Here is a 10862-nt window from a genome sequence, read left to right as displayed (position 1 = left end):
GATATCGATACGATATCAGTTTGGATCGATTGTACTAGACAACTTTGTCCTTGATTCTCCATTAAAAATGATTTTTAAAAATATTTTTATCTATTGTCCATACTACTGTGCTACCGATACAACATCGATAACTAACAAAATCGATATGTATTGCCGGATACGATACCCGATACCTCAAACCATGGGCAGATCATATATTGGAGAAGAGAAGAGAAGAGAAAGAAAAGAAAGAAGGCAGAGTGAGAGATAAATATTTGGGATGGAGAATTCCATTGATGTTGTTGTCTCCGGCGAAAAGGTCAGTTGATTTTGGTATCAATCTCTCTCTTTCTCTCTCTCTCATTTCACATCACATCGATGGTAGAGAAAGAAACAATGAAATGACAGTTGAACTTTTTTTGAATGCCGTGATCGAGGAAAACAAAACAAAGGAACATAGATTTGACGTTTCAGATTCTGTTAAGCTCTGACTCTCTATCCTTTCCCAAATCACGAATCCCCCTATTCCTCCTCCTTATCTATCTATCGACCAACCAACATTTGTTTCTGTTGAGAGGGCCTGAGGCCATCACTTCTCTGTCACTCTCTCGTACGACTCCGAGCAACGACGGACCACGTCTGCATTCAGATGGGGTTGGATTAGAAGCAAGCAAGCAAGCTACAGTACTGATTAATTAATGCTCTCGTCTTTTGCATTCTTATTTGTATTATTATTATTTGGGTTCTGAGTTGTCATTACGCCAAACAAGCAAAGCACAGGAAATATAGGATAGGTTGTTTTTACTTGTTTATCTATCGCATCAAAGTTTGCGATTTTCTGGCCTTTCCACTGTACTTTAGGGTCCCTAGATAGATGATATATTTGTTGGCTTTGGGGAAGTATTTCTCATCTGAATCACTGTGTTGCTTTCTGTGCAAATGAAACGCCGAAGGTTTGGTTAGAGGTTTCTGTGCAACAACCAATTTCTGTTTCTGTTGTCTGTTACCCCTTTTCTCTCTCTCTCTCTCTCTCCCCCTCTCTCTGCTTAATGTATTATTGTAGTATTCATTAAATGCCATCAAATTCTGTATGTTTCTGAAAAAATCATTGTGCAAGACCTGAATCTTGAAATGCAAAATATCGCTCAATTATCCTTACCAAAAAAAAAAATATCATTCAATTACCGACGACTGTCTAGTGCAATTCATGAGCTATGATGCGCTTCATGCCCATGCTCATCAGGAGGTTTCGAGTTTGAGTCTCTTGACTGGTACCTTTCTCCTCCCTAATCCCCCTCTAAAAATAAAAATACTTTTCTCTCTCTCTCTCTCTCTCTCACTCAGGCTCTCTAAGTATGCTGATTTCAGGTTTATACTTAAATTAAAAAGTCGATCAATGGCTTCTAGGTACATGCTTTTATCAAAAAAAGTTGGGGTGGGGTGGGTTGGGGTAGGGGAAGGGGGGGGGGGGGGGGAGGGGTACACAGAGGTAAAGAGAAAAAGTTCAGTGAATACTCATTGACCCTTAGAAGATAATGGTGGTACCAGTGAAGGTTCAGAAATTTAATTCCACTTTCTTTCGTTTATGATAACATGAGGGGCTCGTAAGAAAGGATTTACACAGGTCCACAATCCTTAAAGGTAAGCATTAAGCAATACATAAATAGCCATCACACCACTCCTTGATGGAATAATTCGTTTTTTTTTTTTTTTTTCAATAAAATTGGTTTCACTACATTTACTTGGGGAAAATAATAACTGTCTAAACTGTTCACTAAAATCTAAATTTCTGATATGGTTTTTGGCTTAGATTAGTGGACTACACATCCTTTAGAATTTAGATACCATGCTTGGAATCAAATACAAAAAGAGAAAACCTTTTCATTGTGGCTTGCAGTTTGACATACAAAAAAAATATCTTTGCTTACGGATTTAGTAGGACTATCCAAAATGACACCTCTATGGATGTATTTAGAACTTTACATCTTCTTTCGATTGCCCACTTGAAACCTTCATTTGATCGCCTTTGTCTTATTCTTAAAAATTCTTTAAATCAAGTTTTTAAAAAAAAAATTGTAAGTGATTTATCATTATTTGATGATCAAAAGTTGTAATTGTTTGAAACACTTTTGGAATATACATGATAGGATTTACCCTCATTAAAAAAAAAATGTGTTATACTTGAAGGGAAAACAAAAAAGAGTAAAGTTACAAATTGGGTTTTTTTTTTATTTTTATGTTAATGAGAAAATCCCTTAATGATATTTTAAAAAAGGAATTTTCTTATGGACACTACTTAAGTTGTCAACTAATTTTGTAAGCTTACTTTTTAGGTTTTAGTATAACACACTTTATTTTTCAATGAAGTAAATCTTGACAAATTTTGATAATGACAAAATGATAAGTAGCTTTGAAATTATTTTGAAAACCTTATTTTCGTTATTCTTAAATAATTTTTGGGAATTAGACAATGGACAATCAAAAGAAGATTACAAGTTCTAAATACACCTGTAGAGTTATCATTTATATAGTTTCTTAAAGAGAATATTGTTCTAGCTCAAAAATAAAATTTGAAGTTCACAACAATACCATCACAAGAGTAAAGAAGAAAGGAAAGAAAAAAAAAGGAGGGGGGGGGGTGTTGAGGGGGAACCTAAAAAAAAAAACGAATGGCTTAATGGTATTAGACAATAAATAAGATAATGCAAGGAATAGAAATCATGGAAGCTAGGTTCAGCATTTCCAACCATTTAGGAGAGGCTGATGATCCTCAGTGTCAAAGTTTAGTAGTGATATAGTAAAACAATAGCATAGCTATCTACAAGATAATTATCATCAATAGAAACCTTGGGCCTTTTTGTTAGCTCCTTCATTGACAAATGCTTCATCAATTTTTATGTGCTTGTTTCCATCAACTGTTAGCCCAAAGTGAATATGAGGAAAATGAGCCCACTGCAAAACAATAATGATTAACTGTCTTTGTTATATATTTATCCTATTAGCACATATATTATAAGGTCACAGTGTCAAAAAATAAATTGCTCACAAAACTCATAATCCATCAACTGCAAAAACAAGCATTTCAAAGAAATAGAAACACCTAATATTGCATCAAACTAGACTTAAATATCGAAAGTAAGGCTCATATAAATTAAGTTATATTTCATCTATAACTTAATTACTCCCTCTTTCATAGCTTATAGTTGGGATCTGATCAAATGTTGACTCTACCATGACAAAGAAATTTGTGTCTAACTATGAAGTTTAACTTTAAGAAGTAATTTTTTGTCATGAAATCCATATGGAAGGAAAAAATATGACAACGATATGGAAAATGCAAGACATGAGAATGATAGTGATATAAATATGGAGAATATTATTTGATAGATAGGAGAAACTAAATGACATATTCCGGGGGGATGACTCCACCTACATGTGACAATAAGGCTAAATATTTTCTCATAAGTAGACATGAGAAAGGCCTTGTCTTTCTGAATAGGATAGTTTGGCCTGTTTCCACTCCATGGTTCACGAATTTTTATAATTATACAACTACGAACTTTGCAGGGGTAAATGAATAAGATTTGTGTTTGCCAAAAAACAGTAGATATGAGAAAGTTCCGTTCAAACACTAATTTGTACATATACCTTTTTGCTAGAAGGATCAATTGTATTAAAGAAAAAGAGAAAAGAAAAGAATGTGATACAAGGACAAAAGTGGAAAAACTGGCCACAAAGACCATACTCAAAAACAATAAAGGTAACAGAGTCACTCTGACCTATAGCAACGCCATCAGTAGGAGCGAGACTCAGCTACCAAACACTAATAGAACCGAGATATCTCGGTCTACACAATGCATCCAAAGCTAACTCCTACTTAATGGAAGAAGGAAAAGAAACCAACTCCGATGACACTATTAACTTTGCTGCAAACTTCGCAAGAAAATCAGCAACTGGGTTACACTCTTGTTAGCAGTGGGAGATCTTCCACTCAATGGAAGATAAATAAGACTGAAGGCCAAGCCAGCCTTGATGCACAATCCAAGGGGAGGATCCTTATTGGGGAAAAGCTCGTTAACACGGCCCCTTATAGATTAGCCAATTGTCAAACTTTAGACTTAAAATTCACATCCTTGTGTTTTTCAGCTTTTTGTGCATGTATGGACCCACTTATCGTCTCTATATTTTCGAAGTTAAATTTTCTACTTGGAAAACTCTAATTGGTTGAAACTTGTCAGTAGGGCACCTTGGGGTCTACCTGTCCATAAAATTTACGTTACATCCGATTTATCACGTGGCAAATATTTGAACCAATTAGAAAACCTTTTCCCTTGTAAACTGTAAATTGACAGTGGCAACTAGCAAGGAATATACTGACCTAACTTGGATTCTTGGTATTACATCTTTTTTTAGTGGGGACAAATCACTAATCAAAACTTGCAATGGTGTAATCAAAATCATGTGCTTGATCAATAAAGTCACACTCTACAAAATTTGTTTTCTTCATAATGAAGTATCTTAGAATCTAGGGAAAAATGATGCAAGAATGAGGAGGCTTATATTAGTTCTCCAATTATGGTTGAAATGCTCCAAGTAGAGAGAGTAGTGTACATGAACCGTAACCCTTTAATTTGATTAAACTTTGTATTTAATCATTTATGCAAAGCCAGTCAAGCATCAATGGGGAGTTTTTAGCTGTTTCTTCCAAGGGAAGTATCACAGTATTAGAGCTCTGAGGTTTCATTGAACTTATTCTTCATACTATATATCCTTCCATTTCAGTCACTCTCATCCTCTTCTGTGATTGCTTTTTTCTTGTTTTCTTCATTCTAATTATTGATCTCATCTTATAAGAATGGTTAAGACTTTAATTATTTGATTAATGAATGTGTAAGGAGAACGTCGGGGGAAAGGCCAGGGTGGAGACATCTCGAGGCTGAAGCTCTTTATGTACAGAAACCGATGGATCGACCCGCCTTGGAGCATTATTAATTACCTTGTTTTATTGTCTTGTTGTGTAAGCAAGAGTAGATGTGTGATTTGGGCATTTTTGTGTTAGGGTTTTCTGGGTAGAGTTCTTACTGCGACTATTAGTGTTCTTAAGAGATCTCCATTGTATTTTTTTTCTTCCATCACGTAGTGAGTAATCTTCATCTTCGCCCGTGGATGTAGCACATCAAATTGATGTGTAAACCATGTTAAATCTGTGTCATCTTTGGTTGAATCTGTTTTGTTTCTTCGTGTTTTTTTGGCATTTATGATTAAGAAAATCCTATAGTTAATTCCTTATGTCCATAAGAAGAAAAGATCGATGATAAAGAAGAAGAAAACTCACATTTTTTGCTGCAGTGCTAAAAGCTTCTCTGTGGCTGATGTCAGGATTATTCGCCTTTATCCTTTGGATCTCTTCCCTGTTAAAGAAAAAAAATCAAAATAATAAGGCACACTAGCTGTCTTACTTTAAAGAACAACAAAATTTGTGGAAAATATCTAATTAACTGGCAACTCAAGCAAATTAGGAGGTAATCTAGATATTAATATATTAAAAAAGGATTAAAATTCACACAAAGCTAGACTCACTTGATAAATTTGTTGTATGCTGATGGAACTCGTTGCCTCTTCTCTGGTGCTGCTTATTCATGATAGGCAAGGAAGTTTGATTAGCTTTGGTGGTAATTAAAAGTAAAAAACACCATATAAAAATTTTATTTTTTGAAGGTTAGGTGTAAATGATATGTTTAAATATTGTATCAATGGATGGGGGAACTCAGCAGTGATATGATCCTAATTTGATGAATAGAAATTGTTTCCATTTTTCTCATTCTTTTCTAATTCCCCCCCCCCCTTCTTTTTTATATAGATAATATCAATTTATTGAAAGAAAAAGGGAAAAGATGGAATCTACACGAAACCTATTACAACAAGGAAACCCCAAGGAAACTATCTTATTCCTCAGAAGAAGAAGAAGAAAGCAAACTCCAACCAAAACAGAAGGTACAGTAAACAACACAGAAAATATAAAGTACACAACATCTACACCTCCCATTGGAAGAAAAGGTGATTCCTAGAATCCTGATCAGCCCAACAAAAACAATAGGGAAGCCACCTATGTGCAAAACGTTCATCCTAAAAGTTCGAACTCGTAGGTGGAAGGATTCCCAGGTGTATAATGGGAGGCTATAAGCTAGTTAGTAGCCGATGTGGGACTAAACTCCCAACACTCCCCCACATGTGTGGCAATATGTACTGGTAGGTGGAGGGACTCCTAGCCCCCCAGGTATATAAGCGGGCTATAGGCTAGTTAGTAGCCGATGTGGGACTACACTCCCAACAACTGGAGCCTGTCTCTTCTGAAGTTGATCCACAGTGGAAGGGTGTCCATGACACATCTCCATGTAGTAAAAGAATGTCTAGGGATGCAATTATCACTTTGATTGTTCTACTCCAAGTCCCATTTGCCAAGATAGGGTTAACTAGCTCCATTTTGGGAGATCGAACATCATAGCTATTCCAATATTAAGCTTCTATCTTAAAACCAATTCGTTCAAAGTGGGAGGGCCTCATATGACTTTTTATACTTGTAGTCGGAGCACCCACAGCCGATGTGGGATTACCTCAATACTTCCCTCTTACGTGTAGGCCTTCTTGGGGGCTCTGTCTGCGTGGGTAGAACAGGGCCGCCCATCATCGACAGAGGCCCAACGTACTCTCTCTGATACCATATTAAGCTTCCATCTTAAAACCAATTGATTCAAAATGGGAGAAACCTCTTATGACTTTTTATACTTATAGTCGGAGCACCCACAGCCGATGTGGGATTTTACCTCAATATCCAATCACCGTTGGGATGGATAAATTTGATGGTATGGAAAAGCTCATTCGATCTGTTATTATAATTAAAGTTCTATTAACAGCTCTGAAGCTAGAGGTTGGTCATCAATTTTCTAAGGATCTATCAAATGGTTCTATTTGTTTGCAACCAGTTAACGAGGTAGTAAGTTCCACCATTAAATGGTGCAAGATTGACAAATAAGTGGTTACTTCAATGACAGAAATTGGGTATCAGATTTGTAATAATGTGTCGAGAGAGAGAGAGAGAGAGAGAGAGAGAGAGAGAGAGAGAGAGAGAGAGAGAGAGAGAGAGCTTACGGCGTACAGGGAGCATGCGAGATTGTTCGCAGTCTGCAGAGTCTGGTGTCGAGACATTGGTACCTTTGGAAGAAGATCCAACTTCTTTACTAGAATCTTCAGAGCTCACACCATGATTCTGAAACTTTTCTCAACCAAGAAGTTATCCATATATCATCAAACCAAAAGTCCAAAATATATTTTAAAAAAGGTTTTTAAATGGGGCATGTCTCATACTGATCAAACCTGGAGATCTTGAAGTGGGGTTGAGGGCATCAGAGCTCCCATGTTCACAGACAGCAAATTACCACAATACCCGCATCTCACCGTCACAACATTACAATATAAGTTGCTGCTTGGAACGCTAACCTGTAAAATAATAATAAAATTGAAAACCAAAAGAAGAAGAAGTAAAACTGTATTGAATCCTTCTTCCTAATTCTGATATTTTCAATTAAGATTCTAAAACACCTATAAATGCCCTGCACCCAAAAAATTTAAAATAAAAAATAAAAAAAATTATAATAAACCCACCAAGGATTTGGTTAAACCTAATTAGGTGTCTCACTATCGTGTGAATTGAACTGTTTGGTTGAGTGATGATGAAGCTCATAGATAGTCTGAGGTCTCACTCACTTCGCCATTGCTCTTTCCTTTCGGTGCGCACCTAACTTTTCTCATTTCTGTCAGATACCAAAAGCAAGAGAGAGAGAGAGAGAGAGAGAGAGAGAGAGAGAAATGAAATCTAGTGGGGAGGGAGAAGATAGAGAGAGAGAGGATCGACAAGGACGTGACTGGAACGGAAACCACAGAAGGCTATAATCACAGTCACTGCTGCTCTTGTGTGGACTGTGGAGTGTGGACATGGCAACAGAGAAAGAGAGAGATGAAATGATAAAGGATGAATAGATCTTCTCCTGATCGATCTTGTTGCAGTCTGAAAGCACAGTGCTGGCTGGATGGCTTAGCTTTCAAAAAAAAGAAGTATAAGAGATAAATAGGGAAAGCTTTCAAAGTGTTTTGTTAAAAGAGGGTTGTTATGATGAAAAGAGGTTGTAAAAAAGAAGGAAAAGTCTTCTTGTGCTTCAAGCAATATTTCTCCATATCTCTCTCTACTTCTTCCCAATTTTTCCTTAAAACTACAGTATCGAGAGAGAGAGAGAGAGAGAGAAACAGCCACAAAAATAGACTTTGGGGGGTATAAACTATTCTTTTTCTTCCTATTAATTCATGTGTAGATGAGGAACTTGGGACATGAGGTTAGGAAAGTCTTGAAAGTTGAGAAGCTCTCCATTCTTTCTTGACTGAGAAACTCTAAGAACAACCCATGATCAATTGAAAATAGGGTTTAGAACTTGTTATATCCTCTCAGAGGTTTTGGGGACTTGGGGAAAGAATGAAGAAAATAAAACACTAACAGGTAGTAACATAAAATAATACCACGTTAACATGAAATAAAGGAACCATATTGAGGACTTTACAGATGCTTGTTTCTATGCTTCTTCTATAGAGAGTATCACAAATTAAAAATTCAGAAGATGTGTATTTCATTAATTGCCAGAACTGTTACAATTTTGATCCATATATATAATTAATAAGGACCGGCCCTATATGGAAGTCAGAGAAAGAGGGTTTTAATTAACCTCGAATTTGAGTCTTTTAAGTCTTAATAGTTTAAAAAAAGCTAGAGAGAGAGAGAGAGAGAGAGAGAGAGAGAGAGTATACCGCTAAAATAGTGTTGCAGAAGTTGCAGTGGACGTAACAAACTTGTTCAGATGAGACGTCGAGTGACATTTTTTGTTTTTTGTTTTGGAGAATTGCAGATCGTCAGGCCAAAGTCAGTTGTCTAGAAAAAGAAAGAAAGAAAAAATATTTATAAAGAATTTGAAGATCCAAATTAAACTTGGGGAGAAGAAATAAAATAAAAAAAAAAAAAAAAGAGTGACAAGAGAGAGACAGGAAAGAAAGGTAGAAATAAAGCTTTTTTTCCCCTGAAGGAGTGAGAGAAAGTTTGGATGTAAGTAGTGGATTTTATAGGGGGGACTATGAATTTGGGAGTATCGTAAATCCTATAATCTATACTCGGTCATGGTAAATGGTAACAAAGATGGAAGATGTGAATGATCGGGTCGGAATTGAAGATGAGAGGATCACTGGAGGAGAGTGGTTTTGTGAGGTGGCAATAAAGCCCGTTTTTTTTTTTTTTTTTTTTTTTTTTTGTTGATTGGCAGATAGTGGGGTTTGAGAAAGAGAGAGAGAGAGAGAGAGAGTGGGTGGTATTTTCAAGTCTTACCCCATCCTCATGGCTTTCTCTAGCAGATGAGAGAAAGAGGGTTTTTTTAAAAAAAAAAAAAAAAAAAGAGTAGTCATAAGGGGACAGAGATGTAAATATCAAACTCAAAAAGAAAAAGAAAAAAAAAAAAAAACTATTGGGTGTAGGGATTCATAGGTATATCAACCGATGGGAGTAACCGATGTTAGATTATTCTACCAGCACGTGTCTGGGAAGTTATTCAAAGCCCTTCATTCTTTGGTTTTTTCCCTCACGTTATCTTTTCAAGTGTACCACTACGTCTCATCTAGTCTATATGTGAGGGGGATGAAGAGTTAGAGAGCTATAGTCCCATATCAGTCTATTCAAATCCTTGGTGGCTTTATATACTTGATGAGCTATCTCTAGTTTATGTTTTTAAGATTTTGGATTGAACCCTTCGACATGATATCAAAGCCAAGTTCATTTGTTATCTTCCTTAAGTTATCCATTCATGCGTCTGCAAATTACATTCTTGGTCTTATGTCCATGCATTATATATTTTTTTGGATAAAAGATATTGTTTAATCATATAGCGTCTGTACAAGTGTAGGGGCAATGACAGTGCATGTAGGAGCATCGACATAGATGTAATTTATGATTTCACGAGGATATGACAGTTGTACCTTCGAGCTGAACGGAAAACAGACCAACTATCCATGGTCCCTAGCTATGAGCCCCAAATATATATATATGACCCAATTGATTGAAGTGGTCCTTAAAATGCCAATCTACTAAGACTTCCTTTTCTACCCAATACAGACTGAACAGTAATTAGCTTCATCCCTTTGGCAAGAAGAAGAGGTCACATTGCTCACATTGCTGTAATCACTGATTGGCTCTCCACCGTCTCTCACCTCTGATCTTCTCCATGAGTACCACATGTAAACCACAGTAGCCCCACCCTGAAAGCCCGGAGGCCCAATGATATTAACTTATCACCCACCACCAATGCGGAGATGGAGGAGAGCTAGAATCACTGAATTCCATGAGTTAGAAAGTAAAAAAATAACACCCAACAAGGAACTACCACGTCACTAGCTAACTATCACATTAGTAATAGCTATTTGTTTTTTTTTTTCACCAGGAAAATAAAAGATTTGGGTAATTTTGGGCAATCTCAACCCTAACTCCCCACCATAGAACTAACCCAATTCGATTTCATTCAGGCTAAATATTAACCCACCAAGTTTAAATACTTATCAGTTGGTAGCTTCATGTCTTCACTGAATTCAGCCAATTAAACATAACCCACAAGGTTCTCTTAAAGTATCAATTGCTTGGTATTTCTAATTAAGGGAGCTAGCTTAATTAGAAATAGCTCCCTTAGAAACCATGGCTCACCAATACTAGCACGATATGTGGCTAGCCATAACCGTGTGGAGCAACCGGACCCATCAGGCTACAACCGATCGACCTAAATCAAGAAACCTAGTCATGTGAG

At 36.5% G+C, this 10862-nt stretch overlaps 1 protein-coding gene across 2 annotated transcripts; it reads right to left on the bottom strand.

Moving 5' to 3' along the window:
* Positions 1 to 2640: 2640 nt before the first annotated feature.
* On the bottom strand, positions 2641 to 8971 carry LOC122649958 (axial regulator YABBY 5-like). 2 transcript variants are annotated; one of them, XM_043843223.1, is made up of 6 exons: positions 8833 to 8971; positions 7354 to 7476; positions 7129 to 7252; positions 5560 to 5608; positions 5315 to 5390; positions 2641 to 2931 (listed from the first exon to the last, which is right to left on the bottom strand). In XM_043843223.1, exons 1-6 carry the CDS (start codon positions 8899 to 8901, stop codon positions 2815 to 2817), a joined length of 558 nt encoding a protein of 185 aa, XP_043699158.1. In that variant the 5' UTR covers positions 8902 to 8971; the 3' UTR covers positions 2641 to 2814. The 2 variants fall into 2 exon arrangements, with proteins under 2 accessions (XP_043699158.1, XP_043699159.1); XM_043843224.1 differs by having other exon boundaries at positions 7129 to 7246.
* Positions 8972 to 10862: the final 1891 nt, after the last annotated feature.

Source organism: Telopea speciosissima, chromosome 2 (assembly GCF_018873765.1).
Source record: "Telopea speciosissima isolate NSW1024214 ecotype Mountain lineage chromosome 2, Tspe_v1, whole genome shotgun sequence".
Classification (NCBI taxonomy): Eukaryota; Viridiplantae; Streptophyta; class Magnoliopsida; order Proteales; family Proteaceae; genus Telopea; species Telopea speciosissima.
The sequence above is the reverse complement of the archived record's forward strand: the minus strand, read 5'-3'. Positions and strand labels throughout refer to the sequence as shown.